Below are 19598 nucleotides of genomic sequence, written 5' to 3' on the forward strand. Positions count from 1 at the left end.
CATAGTGCTCTAGCATGAAATACTTGGCAAATGAAAAAAGCCTGAATTAATATTGTGAAGGAGCTGATGACTTTACATAAATTCCAGGACTCCAAAATGCTTCAGTGTTCTGTCTTTCTGTCAGGACACTATCAAGTCTGTAAACAGACCCCTGTGTCGCAATATGGACAAGCTGAACAATATAACAAAACACAATGGCCAATAACAATGGCACTAAACACTATTTACAGACTAATACAAATGATCAGAAATTACAACCAAAGTCTCTAAATCTTCTTCACCAGTCACGGTGGAATAATTCAAAAGTTTGATATATACATAATCTGTCGCCAAATATCAGCGGAACAGAGTTTCCGGATAACCAATCTGTTTTGTTCAATGCTTCATCAGCCAATCTTGATCAATTCTTCATCAGCCAGACTTGTAAGAATTAATATGAGAAGGATACAGTTCAATTTCTTAACAAGCCAATCTTACATGTAAGCAAATATAAACGCTGTAGAAAATATGCTCTGGATCAGTGCTCATATGGTACTGTCTTGGCTGATGAAGCATTGAATGAAACAGATTGGTTATCCAGAAACTCTGTTCTGGTGATATTTGGTGACAGGTTACGTATACAGTGGTACCGCAGCTTAAGTACTTAATTCGTTCCGGAGGTCTGTTCTTAACCTGAAACTGTTCTTAACTTTGAAGCACCACTTTAGCTAATGGGGCTGCCGCGCCGCCGGAGCATGATTTCTGTTCTCATCCTGAAGCAAAGTTCTTAACCTGAAGCACTATTTCTGGGTTAGTGGAGTCTGTAACCTGAAGCGTATGTAACCCAAGGTATCACTGTGTATTGAACTTTTGAATTATTCTACCACGACTGGTGAAGAAGATTTAGAGACTTTGGTTGTAATTTCTGATTATTTGCATTAGTCTATAAATAGTGTTTAGTGCCATTGTTATTGGCCGTTGTGTTGTGTTATATTGTTCAGCAGGACACTATCTAGTGCATTGGTTTTCAGTTGGTGGGTTGAGAGTCATTACCATGATGGGAGACTTGATCTGAAGCTGGCTGCAGCAGCACCTCTACCACTATACAAATATATGGTAAAAATTAAGGACGGTATCCATCGAATTAGTTCTGTTAGTGCCATGGAGCTTCCTCTCCCTTACCTCTCAGAGGACTTGGGGGAACCCCCAAACAGATTTAGGGGGCATCAGAGGAGAAATTCCGTAGCACAACTGGAAGTCCTTGCACAAACAATTACTTCATTGGATGCCACCCAAGGGGATCGGTTTCCAAATGCATGTTTGAGGTAATGCTATGTCTGAAAAGGCTTGAGGACTCCTGGTCCTAGTGCATTTATAGGCACCATTTTGTGGCAGGAGGAGCAAGTTTGGAGGCTCCTGATGAGTTTCAAGTGGTGGCTCTGGGACATTACTTTTCAGATCTGAGCCTTCCATCTCTTTTTGTTTGGGTTACACCTGTTTTAAGATGGCAGAGCATGTTCCTGCAATTGCCATTTTACTTATAAGCTCATGCACTGTTGATTTCTCCCCCCCCCCCCTTTCTAAATGACTGCTGTTCCTAGAGCAAAGTTTCTGCTTTTGCTCAGTTCTGGCATCAAAAGTAGAACTGTCTTGAGTCTTCAACTTAAGGGCTCCAATTGGTTATCCCCCAAGCTGACCAATGCAGGGCGGAGCACTGGCAGTGGATTACGCTAGGTCCTCAGGTTATTGTTACTTACAAGAAGTAACAGAGCAGGTTTACAGAAGGGAAAGGGCTTTCTTATTTTAGCTCCCTTTGGGAATAAAGTCCCCGTTCTTCTCCCAAGGCCTTTGTGTGGCTGGTTGTAGAGAAAATAAAATTGGCTCTAGCTTCTACCAGGCAAGTACTCATTCTAGTACAGAGGAGCTTGGGCTGGATGTGTGTTCTGCAATATGCACGCAGTCTCAAACATGGAGGGACTGTGTTGGTGCATCTTAGAATGGATTCAATATATGAACCTCCATGTGTGGAAGGTTTGGCTGGCTAAACAGGATTTATTTGGAAAATAAGTGAATTTAGCTGGGGGAGAGTAGGTTGTTGATGTTTTGTTCCCATTTTTTTTTTAAAACTGAAAATCTGTACCATTTGATATATATCCAGTATGTTAATGCCATTCTGTAAAATATTGCTGATATGTAATGCAATTGCATAATAGCCAAAGTTCTAAGTATGTTCTCAGTGTTATTGTTTTGACTATATAAGCACCTCTGGGTAAGATATGAGGGAGGCCTTCAAAATGTTAACAGGTTGGTTAGAAAAGGAAGAAAAATCTGCCTCTTAAGAAACAATTTTATTACAGGAGTATAATTCTCGGTCAAAAGCTAGTCTTAAAAGTCTTCAAGAAACTGTACAGTGATGCCATTTTTGTGGATTGGTTTGCTATTAAAAGTCGGTATATATTGGCTGTTGCACATCCAAACATAATGAAGGTCTTTGCTGCAAAATCAGGTGACTATTTTCTATTGCTTAGACTTTTGTGCAAAAAAGGTTTAGGGTAATCTTTTTTAAAAAAAAGTAAAGTTTGGAGGAAGCATTGCTTATTTTGTTTAAGAACTGACAGAGGGATATGTTTTGTATAATAATGCAAGATGGCTTTAAACAGTGTAGCAAATCATGTTAATATGTGCAACCAGACTTGCAAAATAATTGTATTTTTTTAAATAAATATTTTTTAACAAATGGCATTATTTGGAGTGTTACTCTTCTGCAGTGGAAAGAAGTTGTCACTGCAGTTCAGTTATAAATAGCCATCTCACTCTGGATTCTTGAAATAGAGGTAGCAGCAGTGTAATCACCAAGCATTGTCTGAACCGTGTAATATATAAATGTAGATGTGCCTCTTCTCTATCAGTAGTGATGGGACCATTCTCAAAGATCTGAATGTATTCAAATGATGCCTATTCATTGCTAAGTACTGTTCTAGGTTTCTCAGCCACAGCTGTAGCGCTGTAAGCAAAAATAGATTGGTGGCATCGTGGTACAATTTGAGAAACCTGCTTTGGAAGAAACAGACTGAACCTCCTACTTTCTTTTTGCTTTCTGGCATTTGAAGTATCTGCGACTGTTAACCCATTTGTGGTTTGAAGAACACGAATAGCAAGGAAATCAGACTGGAGAAGCAAATTTGGGAGACCAAGGCTATTTACAAACCATACATTTAAAACACCTCCCCCAAATAATGATGGAAACTGTAGTTTGAGGGGTAAACCACAGTGCCTAGGATTTTGGGGTGTTTTAAAGGGATGATGTGTATACAGCCGTTCAGTTTACGACAGTTTTCTGCTTGAATTAAATCAACCCCACCCCCAAAGATTCCTTTCTCTTAGAGCCCAATACCTTAAAGCTTTAACTCATTCAGACTTTCTGCATTCATGTCTCTTGCCTTGCACCTGTGGTGCATCTGAAACAGTTCAAGAGCATTTATCAAGGTTCCAGTTTTCTAACTGATATTTCCTGAGCAGGCACATGTGTGGTTTTTGTAGTTATTTTTAGCTATTACAGCAATATTTTTTCAAAATTGAGATTAAAACGTATACTTATGTAGTTCATACACCTTTTCAGTTACAGAAGCTATACCTATTTAGTAGAATAATTGTAAAATTATGCTTGTTTGTCTTTCTCTCTACACTTGAAAGGGACACTAAAGAATTAACTTTCTATAAAGGCTGCTAGCTACTGGGATGAACAGTGATGCTGCAGTACATGTAAAGTGTCTATGCTTGTTAAATAAGTAATGAAGGAGGTATGGATTAATTGCATTTGAGGTGTAACCTCAAAATAAGCCAAATCAGGAATGCAACTTTTACTCCTGCTGTTAACACAATGGTTGCTATCAGATGCAACAGCAAAGCATGGTTTGCCATAAACAAGCAGGTGTAATTTTTGCTCAAGCATGTTCTTCATGTGCACAGTGGAATGAAATTAAAAGTCCCCACTTCTGGTTTATGGCAAATGATATTTTGCTGTTTCACCCACACCTGGTACACCATGGCTGGCTGTAAACCAGCATGAGAACTCAATATTCTTGCAATGCTAATTAAAGACAAATTATATTGTTGCTCAGGTTCACATGAGAAATACAACGTTTTGCTTAATCTGATTAAGATCTACCTGGTTCTGCCGCCTTGTCCAAGAATCCTAAGGAGCAGTTGCTGTAGGCAGTCCACTGGAAAAGGCTGTGGTCCAACACACATATATAAACTTAGAGCACAAGATGACACAAGCTCTGTAATCAAGGCGGGTATATTTTAAGGATTGGACAACATGGAAATCAAAGATGAGGGCGCATACCCATGCAACATAGCAATTGAAGTCAAATGACAACAGAAAAATTCAGTATAATGCACAATTTTGAAATGAGCAGTGCAACAAGCCTCTAGGGGGAAATAGCTCTACTTGAGTGAAGTTGCTGGGTCCCATCTTAGTTACTCCACGAGTTCATGCGACAAGAGCAATCACATTAAACATTCCTTTATATATACACACACATGTATATCTATCTGTGGGACAGAAATTGCAACAAAGCCAGCTCAAGTTTGCTAAAGCTAAGTTTTAAACTATCCCAATACCTTCTCTCTTTAGAACAGTCAAGAACATGGCTGCCTTCTTCATATTCAGTACCTCTCAAGTTCTGCTTCCGGAAGGCACCTCATTATATTGCACAAATGGAAGAGACTTGATGTTTGGCTTCATGTACTTCAAAATTTTCATACTTCATGGGTAAAGCTGTCCCATGAACAGAAGTAGCCTACAGCTCTCCTGTTCCTTCTACTGTACTAATTGTGAACCGTCAGTATATTCTGGTTCTACTGAACTCAACCCACCATTAGTTTCCCTGTACCTTTCCCACTGCCCTGGCATTTCCGCCATGTGAAATCTCATCTGGAGATGCACAAAACTTGAATACTTCAACCTGGGTGATGCAGTATTTTTTAAAAAATAAAATAAAATTCTGGATGCCTGTTGTACAGCATCAGTGAATAGAGTTCATAATGCTGCAGCAAACGTTTTGCAACTTGATCAAATTAGAAATATCTACAGCTGCCTCTTGGTTTGCAGTGAATGAACTTTAGGAAGCCTCCCGCCACCCCCAAGGTTCTAAAGTGACAGGAATGCACCTTTCACTGCCCGTGTTCCTGAAGGGATATGGGAGGTTACCAGAGGAGTTAAACTTTCACATGTCAAGATTCCAGCCCTTCTAGTCTTCATTCTTGCTACAGTGATTCTTCTCTAGTGACGGACCGACTGGCTGATGTGAATGAGTTGTAACCGACAAGTCTGAGAATAGAAAATCCAGGTAGTTTTAAACCAGGCGGTAAGAGCAAATCTTTCTTTTGGTTGGTGTGACGGTGTGCTTGATCCAAATACAAACTCACGGCTTCCTTTAGCTCTGATAAAGTCCAGGTTCTTCCATTGATGGTGGCGGCTTGTCCGGTGACAGATCCAGATCTGCAAAACAAGATTCCTCTCAGCAGCCATTCAGAAACGAAACAGCTGGTGGATGAGCTTTGACTTCTAAGGTGGAAGTCATTGGCAGGCTACATACCTTCTACCCTTTCCAAACACAACCATGTGCACACATCAAAGAGAGCTACGTTTAGCTCTCTGCATGTTCTAAGACATGCATTTCCATTCCACTTTTCTTGGTTCACTGTGTCTTCTTGGCACTGCACTGGGTGGTTCTGAGTCTTGCCTACAACTGGCTCTTAATCGGGTAGTGGGGTGAAGCTGCTGCGTTAGCTTCCCAGCAGGTGGGTCACTCTTGTTTACTGCGGGAGGGTGGTGAGATCGTGCGGAAATCGGCGTGGCATGAACGCCCCAGTGGAGTCAATCTGGTGCTCCTACCAGTGCATTTGCACTGTGTCCACTGCCTCATCCATCTCTCTCCTGGTAAGCAATAGCAACCCTCCTGCTAGCCAGTGGCTCTGCCCCACCTGGTGAGCCACTTCAGCTCATAATGGGACATTTGCTACTACTTGCATAATACATTCTACACCTAACTCAGTTGAGCTCATATCTCTACGTATCTGGAAAAACAATGGACTTAATACACTGTAGTAAGATTCTCATGTTGACAGCAGCAGATGCAACAAGAAGTGGAAACAGGATTAGTTTAACCATCCTATGCACAAAGCTCAAAGCGCACCTGCTCTGCTCCTCCCTTAACCAAGCAGGGAAAGTTCATGGAACCACTGGCTGGGGCCCAAACTCTGGTTTGTTTTGGGGAGAATAAAACCACGAATGGGAAGGCAGGAACAAGCCTTGGCTTCAGATCATGGCTTATTTTTTTCTCTCCATGCTACAAGTGTTGGTACAGATGCAAAGCTACACCAGCTGTCTTTTGCCATGACTTAGGTCATTTTTAAATTATTGGTTCTACTGAGACTGTAATCTTGTATTCTCTATTGGTGAGTTGACAGCTTTGTGGCCTGTTTTCCCCATTCTACAGGGTGAGTTGTGTGCACCAGCCTGTAACATGGGTAGGTAAAACAAACCATGCTTATTTAGCTGTTATTGCATTTATATCCTACTTCTCCCCCAAAAGAGCCGGAGGGTGGTGTACATGGCTCTCCCCCTCGCCATGTTAGCCTCCCAAGAACCCTGAGAGGTAGGCTGGGCTGAGAGTTGATCATGGGCCCAAGGTCACCCACTCAGTGAACTTCATGGCTGAATGGGGGATTTGAACCCTGGTCTCTCATGTGCAAGTGCAGCCCCTTAACCAATACCTCCCAGCTTAGGATTTAAGAGCAGGCTGGCTAATCTGTGGCCTTCAAGATGGTGTTGGGACTACACCTCCCATCACCCCCCAGTGTCCGCCATGCTGGCTGGGGCTGTTGGGAGTTGAATTCCCAACATTTCCAGGATGCCACATTGGCTACTCCTGGCTTTGAAATGTTGAAGGCTGTTTGCAGCTTAAGCAAGGAAAGCTGACTCATGCTTGTTTTTAAAAATTGATTTAGCACCTTTTAAGCTCTTCCTCCACCCCCACTTTCCTGCTATATTGTTTTTAAAAAGTGCTTTATTTCACCGCTTAGCCACTTTGTCCAACAGTAAAGAAAGTAAAGTTCGGGGTGCCAGACAGATCATTGTGGGCCAAGCCAGGCAGGAAGACCAGGCAGGAAGCAGCTGTAAAGCAAACACTTCCTTGCATTTTCTCCTTGGAGCAAGACACCCTGGCTTGCTTTGCACTAATACCGCACCCCCCTCTTCCATTCTTTTCAGAAGTGTGGAAGGAAGGGGGAGAGATTGGGATAATGGGCTGGCAGCCCTTACCTGATTGGGGTTGAGGGTGCATCCTGTGGGAAAACAGAAGGAAGATGTAGAAAACGAAGGCAAAGGCTCCAAAGATGGTCCCACACACTAGGAAACTGTAACTGCCCTGGTCATGAATGATCTGTCGCAAAAGAAAAACAGCAAGGTTCAGGGCAGCCTTCGCACCTAATGAGAGCCACACATTGCCTTGAATGGGTCTGGGAGCCAGAGGAATAACGTCAGAGTGCACCAGCCGTGCTGACGGGGGTTGGATAGGATCCATTTCCCATGAGTGGGCTGTTTCAGACAGATTGTCTGACCTTCAGAGAAAGCAGCAGATGCCACCTGTTTCCCTAGGGTGTCTACCTGCCAGAAAACCTATCTCAGAAGGGAAAGAGCAGGAGTTCAAGAAATGTACTGCCCAGCTTTCAGCTGCAAAGGTGTCTTGAGCCACTCTATGCAATGCCTTGACTCAAAACAGAAAAACTTTCTTTTCACCCATTGAGGAGGAGGAGGAGGAGGAGTTTGGATTTGATATCCTGCCTTTCACTCCCTTTAAGGAGTCTCAAAGCGGCTAAGTTCTCCTTTCCCTTCCTCCCCCACAACAAACACTCTGTGAGGTGAGTGGGGCTGAGAGACTTCAGAGAAGTGTGACTGGCCCAAGGTCACCCAGCAGCTGCATGTGGAGGAGCGGAGACGCGAACCCGGTTCACCAGATTACGAGACTACCGCTCTTAACCACTACACCACACTGGCTCTGGTGTGGATGAGGAGCTCTCTGTCAAGAAATTTGCTCGAGTTAAACCTCTGTGTTATTTCTTAATTTGGTATCCTGCCCTTTCTCCTAGCAGCTCGAGGTAATAAACACCTTTCTTCTCCTACCCCACTAGCGGAGGAAGGGGGTGCGGGGGGGTGCAGTCTGCCACAGGTGTCATCCCTGAGAGGGGGTTACATCGTCGCAGGCGGCACCCTCCGGTGGGACAGAGGTGGAGATAGCCGCCGCAGCCCCGTGGGACGCTTGCCTCGCCCCCGGGTGCATAGCATGTGGGCTGGTCCGGGTGCTGGAGCAGCTAGCTCCACCTCTGTCCTACCCCTCAGCTTTATCTTCACAACCACCCTGCAAAGGAGGTTAGGCTGAGCGAGGAAGACTGCCCCCACCCCAAATGCCACTGCGGGATTTGAGTACACACCACGGTGCCTTCCTTAAGGGTTTGAAAGAAGGCAAGACGGAGAAGCTGGAGAAATGCGTCCTCCCAAGCAGGGGCATGCTTAAAATACCACCCAAGGGGCTATGCTGCAGGACTGGTGACATGAGGATAGCTGCAGGTTGCATGTTCTGCCACCAGAGGCCGCCAGGTGATAGCCATCATGAGCGGTACTGCATACACTTTGCATACAGGAGATGAGAGATTCAATCCAGTTAAAAGTGGCAAGGGGTGTGGACTAATTCTTATGGAGACCCCAGAGAGCTGCAAACAATCCTGGCCTAGGTAGACAAATTGCCTTGGCAGAAGGTTGCTTCCTCTGTTCCTTTCACACTTTATTAGAAACAGATCAATTGCCCTTTGCTTCAGAACAAGCCTGGCTTTCTAAAAACTCCAGAAAACCATGAGCAGCATTTCCATACATGCTGAGTTCCTTCTTGCAGGAGTATTTGGATGGAGACAGTCATTAACATTACGAAGCATCTCAGGACAGTGGTGGGACACACAGGGTTGTAGCCAAAGCAGTGCTAAGCAATGTATTCCATTAGCACAATGGAGCTTCTCCTGTTTACCTCCCCAGATCTGCCCCCAATCTGCGCTGAGTTTTCCCCCCAACCCCCTGGTAAAGATGTGGGGAGGGCATGGGGTGCAGACAGAGGGAGGAGAAGAGGAGAAGTTGCATTGCACAAGTCTAAATCCTTGCACTAATGGAACAAGTACACAGGATATCATCCATGCTTTGCATGCACAAGGTCCCAGGGTCAATTGCTGGCTTCTGTAGATAAGGTTGGGAAAGTCTCGTGTTGAGCTGCTGGACCATGGATGGGGAACCTGCAGATATTCTGGACTCCCAACTCCCATCATACGTGGCCACCAGCCGTGCTGGCTAGGGATAACTGAAGATGGTCAGAAATTATGGGAACTAGAATCCAACCATAGTTGGAGGGCCACAGAGCATCAGAAGCCTGTTGGTTCAGACCGATGTACCATCTAATCCAAAATCCTCTTTCCCCACAGTGGCCCACCAGATGCTCATGGGAAACCAGCAAGCAGATTCTCTGCCCTATTGTAGACAATACTGAACTGGTGCTCTAGCTGATGGCCCTGAGAATCAGTGTCCTAAGCACTGACCAGCAGGGCGTTGGTGGATTTTGCACACTTACCGACCCTACCAGCAACTGCAGAACCATCTCTCCAATACCTGCTCCTGTCACCAGCACAGTAGTGGCACAGCCTGGAATGAAAGTGGCACCATGTTACACTTTTTGCAAGAAGCAGATAATGAAGACTGAACAGATGCACATGTCCCATCTTTAAGAGATTTCTTGGAGATTTTTGAAATGTTATGTGGTATTGAAATGCTTTTAAATATACAGTGGTGCCCCGCAAGATGAATGCCTCGCAAGATGGAAAACCCGCTAGACGAAAGGGTTTTCCGTTTTTCAATGCACTTCACAGGACAAATTTCTCTATGGGCTTGCTTCGCAAGACGAAAATGTCTTGCGATTCTTGCGATTTTTTTCTGCTCCCCAACCCCTTTTTCTAAGGCACTAAGCTGCTAATAGCCTTTTAGCAGCTAATCCGCTAATCCCTTAAGCCTTTAATAGCCACTAATAGCCGCTAAACCGCTAATAGCGCTAATCCGCTAATAGGGTTGCTTCGCAAGACGAAAAAACCGCTAGACGAAGAGACTCGCGGAACAGATTCTTTTCGTCTTGCGAGGCACCACTGTACACATATCCCCCCCCCCCCGGGTGTGTGATAAAGTATGAAACAGAAGAGGGCACCCAAATGTAAATGGCAGACGCCTGTGGTACAAATGCTATGCTGATGGAAAGGACAAAGGCTTTCCTACGCAAGCGAGTAAGATACATGAATGTTGCTCTTTAATGATAAACCAAGTGCTTAAAGCAGTCGTCCTTGCACGTTCCCCTGGCAGTAAGCTCCAGTGAACATAACAGGACAATGGTCACCATCTTGTTGCCTTCCAGATGCTGTTGGACTACAAGTCCCATGAGTCCCAGCAAGCAAGACCCGTGGTCAGGACTGATGGGAGTTGTAGTCCAGCAGCATCTCACAGACTATGCCTACAGTTAAACAAATACGCAGGGGATTTGGTTGTTTGCTTAGCTTGTGACAAAAAAAAATAAAAATAAAAACCAGGGATTACCTTATATTGGAAAGTTAAAAGCATGGCCCTCATTTAAAGGGCTCTGCTTTTATTGTGGTTGTTGAAGCTATTCTTTCTTGGTAGAAAGAAAGAACAAGGAGAGACCTGGTTTACCTTTGTACTGGAGAATGTCTTCAGTGTAGGCCAGGACACTAGGGAAAGTGCTGCTGAGGAACAGGCCCAGGGAGGCAGTCCCCACAAACAAAAAGACAACGCTGTAGGAAAAGATCAGGAGCAGGAAGAATGTTACAAGCACTCCAAGCTGCAATGACATAAAAGGAATGGAGAAAAAAATAAAATTAAGTAAGATTTTTTTTGCGCTCAGCTAAAAAGACCGAGTAACCACCACTGCTACGGGGGCGGGGAGGGACGACAAGACACAACCCTGACTGTATGAGCCTTGCCTCTGGAGAGATTCACAGACATGCGGGCATCATTTGGTATCTCGTCTCCCTATAATGCCCAGCTGAACGTGGAAACTGCTTCAGAAGACACACGTTGAGTGTCTTAGATAAGAGAGCTTTAGCAGAAGGCGGCTGATCTGAGCCATTTCATGCATGAAAATCGCCACTTGATGCTACTAGTGCAGCACATCGAAAATCCCCCTTTGATTTTACAGATATGGCCACCAAGCTCAACTAGTGTATCTGATGTCCCCAGCAGACATGACAGCGGGAGCAAAGAGCAGGCTCATTTCACTAACCCAGGACACAGCAAACTGCTTCTACTCTGCTTGTCTGCACTGCTGGCTGTACTCCTTATTTGCATTTTTTATATATATACATTCTACCTTCCCTCCAGTGAGCTCAAGGTGGTATTAATGGTTTCCCTTTCTCTGCATTTTATCTTCACAACAATCTGTTGAGGTGGGTTAGGCTCAGGGCCACCCAGTGAGCTTCATGTCCAAGTGGACTTATGCCTCCAAGGTCCTAGTCCACATAATATCCTTCCACCTTACTCCACACTCTTGAAAAGTAGATTCAGAAGACAAGAAGTTGGAGGGGGGCAGATACTCTTTTCCTTAAGGACTAGAAGCTTATTACTTCCCTTGCTGACAGTCCTGCATAGTTAGTGCCTTTGAGACCAAGCAATTTAGGCTGCATTTTTATACACGCTTGTCAGGGAGTAAGCCACATGGAATTCAGGGGTGAACATGGGTAAGAGCTTACACAGTTACTGTGGCATAAATCCATTCCTGCCTAATATAAGATTAAGGCATAATAAACGTGCAGTTTCTCTGCAGCTTGCTTGGGACAGGGGAAGCGGTGAGGGGGGGGGGGGGGGGAGATAACTACTTTAGAGTAAAGTTAAGACGACCTGCTGCCTGCCAGCAGAGAGAGGCTGGTTTAATTCATTTTCTTTATGTTTGTGCTTCTTCACAAAACACACAAATACAAACGTGGGGCGGGGGGAAGACATACACACAGACAATCACAGACCCACAAACACAACAGGGGAAAGAGGGAATCGGCTTTTATGCTAGAGCAGTGTGTTTTTCTTTTTCTTCTTCTTATTATCCCAGTTTATATTTTTACGTAAGAGCAGGAGGAGAGAAGGGGACTTGGTTCCAGAAGCCATTCTTCTGCCTAAGCCACCTACCAGCCTGGTGCCTGCCTTTCAACAAGAACCTGGGGTCTCTGAGGGAGGAAGTTCCCACTTGGAGGCTGTCAAGCTCCGCCTGCTCGGGAGACAAGAGCGCTGAGGAGGGAGGCAGGCAGGGGAGATGGAGAGCTAAGGCAGAGAGTTACCCTGCGGTGCACACACAATTTCTCAAAGGGCAATTTTTGCGTCAGCTTGCTGCTGCCACTACAGGACGCATGGAAATGTAGCTAAGGCAGAGTTAGCAATAGCAACGGCTGCACAGGACAGGAAGCAGACCAGCTTCCCAATTTTTGCAATACAGCCATACCTCGGGATAAATATGCTTCAGGATAAGTATTTTCGGGTTGCGCTCCATGGCGACCCAGAAGTAACGGAGCGCATTACTTCGGGGGTTTTGCCACTTGCGCATGCACAGACGCATGCGCGGAAGCGGTGAAACATGACTTGCACATGCGCAGACGCGCAGATGCGTCTTACGTTCTATTCAGGATGCAAACAGGGCTCCGGAATGGATCCTGTTCCTGTTCGCATCCCAAGGTACCACCGTATCGTGTTTTTTGACTATTGCAAGCAAGCACACACACAAACGATTCACGATATACAGTGGTACCTCTGGTTGCAAATGGGATCCATTCCGGAGGCCCATTTGCAACATGAAAAGCCCACAACCTGAAGCGCCATATCTGCGCAGGTGCATGGTGCGATTTGGCGCTTGTGCGCATGTGCGAGTGGTGAAACCCAGAAGTAACCCTTTCTGGTACTTCCAGGTCGCCTTGGGGCGCAATCTGAAAAAACGTAACATGAAGCAAACGTAACATGAGGTATGACTATTGCCAGGTAATTAAAAAACACACCAAAACAAACCATTATCACAAACTGCTCTTAATATCAATATAAGACAGTATATTGATATATCGCCTGACCCTAATAACAATTCCCTCAAGAAACCCTGGAATTGGAAGGCATGCAAGGACAAGGAGACTGCTTTGCTAGAGATCTCCAGTCAATGCCCCCCTTCAGCACAACTTCCAGGGTTCTCTGAATGAAATGTCCCAGGTATAGGGAGCCTGGGGCCACCCAGAGGTTGTTTAGCCGCTTGGGGCTGGAGGCCAATGATGTCTGAAGGGCCACAGGTTTCCCATTCCTGCTCTAACCAATTTGCTTGCATTGCCCTCAGCTGTAAGAATAATACGCTCTTGCTTCCAAATGAGGGTGCCAGTCGCTGGTTATATCCATGTTACTGGTCTGCCAGACACGCCATAGCCAGAATAAGCCTCTCTGCTACCTTGGAAGAGAGGGAGAGGAAGAAGATATCGCCATACCACATTGATGAAAACCATAGTTGCTGGCTTCATTCTGTAGGACACAGGGATGGAGATAAGGCGGCCCAGAGTGATGAATCCCCAGAAGAGGCTGGGCAAGTAACCAGCCACCTTGTGTCCCACGGAGAGTGGTTCCTCCACGGCGTAGCTGTACACAAACCCAGAATACTCGCCCTGCAGGAGAGACCAGATTTACTTACATAATCTATATATCACACAAACCTCCAATCTAGATCTATATTCCCAGGACACACACACAGTAAAAAGAAATGAAAAAGCATAATGTAAAATAATTGGTTTACTAACACATGTGAACCAATATACAAAATTAAACTGAAATCACAACAGTGCATTTAAAATTATTTTACTTTTTAGCGTTTAAGAATGCTTGCCTTAGCAGTTCTGAAAAGCCTGGGGGAAACAGAAATGCTTTTGCCTGGCACCTAAGTTTTAGTCATGAGGTCTATGGGTGGGCTTCCTTGAAAAGGGCATTCCAAGGATGAGGAGCCATCACGGAAAAGGCCCTCCATCTGTGCCGTAACCACGCACCACACTTCAGACAGCAGGGGCCTGTGATGGGGATGTCGGCGAATGAACAGATTGAGATGGGACAAGGCAATCCCACAAAACATTTGAGTCCTAAGCCATGAAGGGCTTTAAGAGTTAAGACCAGCACCTTAAATCTCATTGGAAGCCAGGGATGGTGTTTCAGTGCAGCCAGATGTGAGCTCTTCACTCAGTCCATGTCAGGAAACCAAGTTAGTGTGCTGTGCTAGCTGCAATTTCTGAACAGTTTTCAAAGGCAGCTCCATGCAGCCCACCCAATGTTACCAGGGCATCAAGATTGTATCTACTCAGGAAGGACTGCAGCTGGTGGATTAGCCACAACCAACAGAAGGAACTCGTGACCCTGGAGGCCCAAGAGATTAAGATGAATCTAACAGCACTCCCACACTGGCACCTTATCCTTCACAGAGGGTACAATCCTCAGCAAAATTGGTTGAACACCACCTCCCTGGGCAGACAAACTGCTGACCCACACAGCACACCTCTGTCTTATCAGGACTGAGTGTCAATTAGTGCTTCCAAACCCCAGATAAACACTTCTTCCAATTCGGCTGGAAGAGACAGAGATGAAGGACTTCACTGTGCAGTGACACCCAACTTCATTCAAACGCCTTCATAAAAATGCCGTAACATCTTGGGGGAACAGAATGGATCCCCGAGGGACCTCTGCACCCACAATGCCGTGGGCCGGTCTTGCAATTCTGCCTTCCAGAATGGGCCCTCCAGGTAGGAGTGGAACATCCATCCCCAATCCCAAACTCAGAAACCCTATCTAGAAGGAAACCATGGCCAATGGTATTGAGCACTGCTGAGCGATTTAGTAGAATCAACAGAATTACATTGCATTCCCCCCATCCTCTCCTAGCAGAAGTCATTTATCAGGGCAACCCTGGCAGTTTCAGTTCCCAATCAAAGTCAGAATCCAGACTCAAATAGATAATGAGTGCTTGAAGTTGACTAGAAAAGCAGTCACTCCACCAACCTGCCCAAAGAAGGGACATTTGAATAATAATAATAATAATAATAAATTTTATTTATATCCCGCCCTCCCCAGCCGAAGCCGGGCTCAGGGCGGCTAACAACAATTAAATAATCAGACAATCAAATAATCAAACATTCTAAAAACATTCCATTATAAAAATTAATTAAAGTCAAATTAATGGCAACCGTTGAGCAAAATTCTGTGCAGGTTGCCAGAGGAGGGAGTCAGGCTGGGACCTGACCAAAGGCCTGGTGGAACAACTCTGTCTTGCAGGCTCTGCGGAAAGATGTCAGGTCCCGCAGGGCCCTAGTCTCTTGTGACAGAGCGTTCCACCAGATTGGAGCCGCAGCCGAGAAAGCCCTGGCTCTCGTTGAGGCCAGCCTAACCTCTCTGAGGCCTGGGACCTTCAGGATGTTTTTATTTGACGAGCGTAGGTTTCTCTGTGGGGCATACCAGGAGAGGCGGTCCCGTAGGTACGAGGGTCCTAGGCCGTATAGGGCTTTAAAGGTTAAAACCAGCACCTTAAACCTGATCCTGTACTCCACTGGGAGCCAGTGCAGCTGGTATAGCACCGGATGAATGTGATCTCGCAGTGAAGACCCTGTAAGGAGTCTCGCTGCGGCATTCTGCACCCTCTGGAGTTTCTGGGTCAGTCTCAAGGGCAGCCCCACGTAGAGTGAGTTACAATAATCTAGTCTGGAGGTGACCGTCGCATGGATCACAGTGGCTAGGTCAGGGCGAGAGAGGTAAGGAGCCAACTGCTTAGCTTGGCGGAGATGAAAAAATGCTGCCTTTGTTATAGCTGCAATCTGCGCCTCCATGGAGAGGGAGGTGTCGAAGATTACACCCAAACTCTTAACGGACGGTGCTGGCACTAATTGCACCCCCGCTAGAGATGGGAGTTGCCCCCTAAATCCCATATCGTCCCGTCCCAGCCAGAGGACCTCTGTCTTCGAAGGATTTAACTTCAACCGGCTCCCACGTAACCATCCAGCCACAGCTTCCAAGCATCTGATCAGTGTGTCTGGGGCCGAGTCAGGGTGGCCATCCATCAACAGATAGAGTTGGGTGTCATCAGCATACTGATGGCAGCCCAGCCCAAAACTCCGGACAAGCTGGGCGAGGGGGCGCATAAAGATGTTAAAAAGCATCGGGGAGAGTATTGCACCCTGGGGCACTCCACACACCAAGGAGTGGCGGGATGACAATTCCCCCCCAAGCGCCACCCTCTGTCCCCGACCGGAGAGAAACGAGCGCAGCCATTGAAGGACTGTGCCCTGGATCCCCACGTCGGCAAGGCGGTGGTCCAGGAGTTCGTGATCGACCATGTCGAAGGCTGCTGACAGGTCTAGAAGAATCAGCAGCCCCGACCCGCCTTGATCCAGCTGCCTGCGGAGATCATCTGTTAGGGCGACCAGAGCCGTCTCGGTCCCATGACCAGCGCGGAAGCCGGACTGGAATGGATCCAGAGATCAGCCAATAGTGGTTACAATTCTCTGGGCCTTGTTTCTTGTGGTTTTAAGAGTGCCTGCCTGCTATAGGTCACCACATTTAACACTCTCAGGCCATGAAAGGCTTACAGGATAAAATTGTAAAAGGTGTGTGGTGGTGGGGTGGTCCTCAACTTTAAGTGGGTGAGAATTCAACATATAGTGTAAGAGAGCAACTGCAGTGCCAATCTTGGGCGAACAGCCCAATTAAACAAAGGGCCAATTCCTCATACTCTTAGGTGAGATGCAGTCAAAAGAAGGCAGAAAAGACCACGAGCTTTGGACTAAAGCAATGCTACTAAGAGTGAACCAGCAGGCAGTACCAGCTGGGCGGAGGGAGACAAGTTTTTAGCTGAAAGCTCTCCATGAGCACTCAAGCCAAGCTACACAGCTCAAGTAAAAGACAGCCCATTCTAGTGAATCTGGAGTGCCCCAGTAGTGCAAATTGGGTAGGTCTGACACTGACTCCTCAATTGTTGCTCTTACCAGGATCCCATCAGTCATAAAGAGGAGAAGGGCACCCATCACATGGACAGCAAAGTAAGAGCAAGGAGCTCCTATGAAGTTCTTGCTTTGGCAGCATCCGAAGAGGTCCTCATGCCCTGGGTAGAGAAAACAATAGCACACAAGAGTAGTGAAGCTTCTTGGGTACCCAAATGGTCTCTCTCTCTCTCTCTCTGCAGCAAAGATTTGCCCCAGAACAGGCTCCAGAGTTCAGCAACAAGTTTATGACTAAAGTATTGTGTCTACCCTCCAAACCATCCAATGTGTCTGTGGGAGACGGGCTATTGGTTTATTTTGCTTTTGCTTTTATTATGTATTTTGTGTTTTCAAATTTTTTTTACGTTGTAAAATGTCCTGTGATATTCAGATGAAAAGCAGTATACAAATTTAATAAATAATGATAATAATAATAATAATGTGTTCCATATCATTGCTGCATGGCTTGTGGGGTTAAGAGCAGCCAGAAATGTTTGCATGTATATAAATGCATCCCAGTGTGTGTGCATAGAAAACGACAGAAATATGCAACACCTGGCATTCTTGATGCATATGGGCAAATGCATATGTAAGCTGCTACACACCACAGCAAAAGCCACCAAATAAATAAAGGAGACATTTTTAGAAGGCGCACAGAAGTTGCTTCTTTCAGAGTTCCAGTAATAACCTTCCTGGCAGAAAGACAGGCTGCTTTTCATCTTCAAACCACTCTGTGTGTGAGATCATTGCCTCCCTTTTGCTCATGGGAGTTATCGCAATGCAGGGAAACAGATGCCTTGGCCCAGAAGGAAACACCTTCCTTGCTAGGAGGGCAGAGTGGGCACAAAACATCATTCCCAATTTGGCAAAGGCCTTAACATGGACCGGAACAAAGGCTGGTATTAAATGCAGGACAGGAGAGGAGCTTTTGCAATCACACCGACATTCCTTCTCTGCTACAAACTGGGGTGGAATCTACAAACATATAAAAATCATTCTGAAAATGCTTTTTTAAAAAAGCATTTTTGAAAATACATTGAATTTTATATAAGGCTCACGATCGCCATCTAGTGTCACATTTTATATTGCACTTAAAACAGATTCAAAACGTTTTATTTGCAGCTGTATAGCTGAGTCCTGGGTAAACGCCAGCAGAGAAACCTGCCCCCAGCGATTTCAATTCATTGCCTACAGAGCTAATACTAAACAGAAGCCAAGGGCAAATAATGTACGATATTCTAGGATCAACAGGATTCAACCTATTTGGACTGATTTGTCTTCCTTAGTTTTATATGTGTTCTGGGAACATATCCAGAACTATGTAGCTGATAGCACAAATAGGGTTCTCAGTACTCAAGCCTTTTCAGTTTCCAAAATACTGTTTCCATGTGTTTGACTTACTTGTCCATGAACATTTCAGAAGATAAGAGCATAAGAAGATCCTGGTGGATCAGGTCCAGTGGCCCATTTAGTCCAACCCCCTGTAGAGGCATTCCCTCAACTTATGCGTGATCGACTTGTACGCAACCGCGTATACATGCGGCGCCAGGAAATAATTAAACCATGTTCTAGTTATCTCCCGCTTGGACTACTGCAATGCACTCTACATGGGGCTACCTTTGAAGGTGACTCGGAAACTACAACTAATCCAGAATGCGGCAGCTAGACTGGTGACTGGGAGCGGCTGCCGAGACCATACAACACCGGTCTTGAAAGACCTACATTGGCTCCCAGTATGTTTCCGAGCACAATTCAAAGTTTTGGTGCTGACCTTTAAAGCCCTAAACGGCCTCGGTCCAGTATACCTGAAGGAGCGTCTCCACCCCCATCGTTCTGCCCACCGGACGCTGAGGTCCAGCGCCGAGGGCCTTCTGGCGGTTCCCTTATTGCGAGAAGCAAAGCTACAGGGAACCAGGCAGAGGGCCTTCTCAGTAGTGGTGCCCACCCTGTGGAACGCCCTCCCATCAGATGTCAAAGCGATAAACAACTACCTGACATTCAGAAGACATCTTAAGGCAGCCCTGTTTAGGGAAGTTTTTAACGTGATATTTTACTGTATTTTTGGTTTCTATGGAAGCCGCCCAGAGTGGCTGGGGAGGCCCAGCCAGATGGGCGGGGTATAAATAATAAATTATTATTATTATTATTATTATTATTATTATTATTATTATTATTATTATTAAATGATCCAATTCAAACCCAGAAATGGCAGGAGAGAGCTGAAAAGTCTTTGCGGCTCATGAGGAGACAGAGCCTGAAGAGGACCTCAGTGAGGGTGGAGGAAGCCCCAAAGAGACCGGAGGGGCAGCGGGGGTCTTGTTGATGCTGCTCAGCCTTTGCACTGGTGGGTGGTGGCAGGGTGCTGGGGGGGGGCTGTGAAGCCAGTGTTTCTCCCTCAAAAAGCCAGCTGAGCAAGTTTTGGCAATGTTCTCCCAAAAAAGCTTGACGGCTTTTACCACTTTCGGCGCTCTCTTAAAATGTTCCGCCCCACG

The 19598-nt window shown here is 45.7% G+C and overlaps 1 protein-coding gene across 2 annotated transcripts in view; it reads right to left on the minus strand.

Annotated features, from left to right (window-relative positions):
* Nucleotides 1-4263: 4263 nt before the first annotated feature.
* MFSD4A (major facilitator superfamily domain containing 4A) overlaps nt 4264-19598 on the minus strand; it is a 46540-nt gene continuing 31205 nt past the window's right edge. For both annotated transcript variants that reach the window (XM_083444486.1, XM_083444485.1), the window contains exons 5-10: nt 17113-17228; nt 13588-13761; nt 10778-10925; nt 9657-9727; nt 7310-7430; nt 4264-5485 (exon numbers count right to left, since the gene is read on the minus strand). In XM_083444486.1, the coding sequence (XP_083300612.1) occupies nt 5421-5485; nt 7310-7430; nt 9657-9727; nt 10778-10925; nt 13588-13761; nt 17113-17228 (695 nt within the window). In that variant the 3' untranslated portion in view covers nt 4264-5420. The remainder of the gene's footprint in view (nt 5486-7309; nt 7431-9656; nt 9728-10777; nt 10926-13587; nt 13762-17112; nt 17229-19598) is intronic.

The sequence above is a fragment of the Podarcis tiliguerta genome, assembly GCF_965153285.1.
Source record: "Podarcis tiliguerta genome assembly, chromosome: 6".
NCBI classification, from domain to species: Eukaryota; Metazoa; Chordata; class Lepidosauria; order Squamata; family Lacertidae; genus Podarcis; species Podarcis tiliguerta.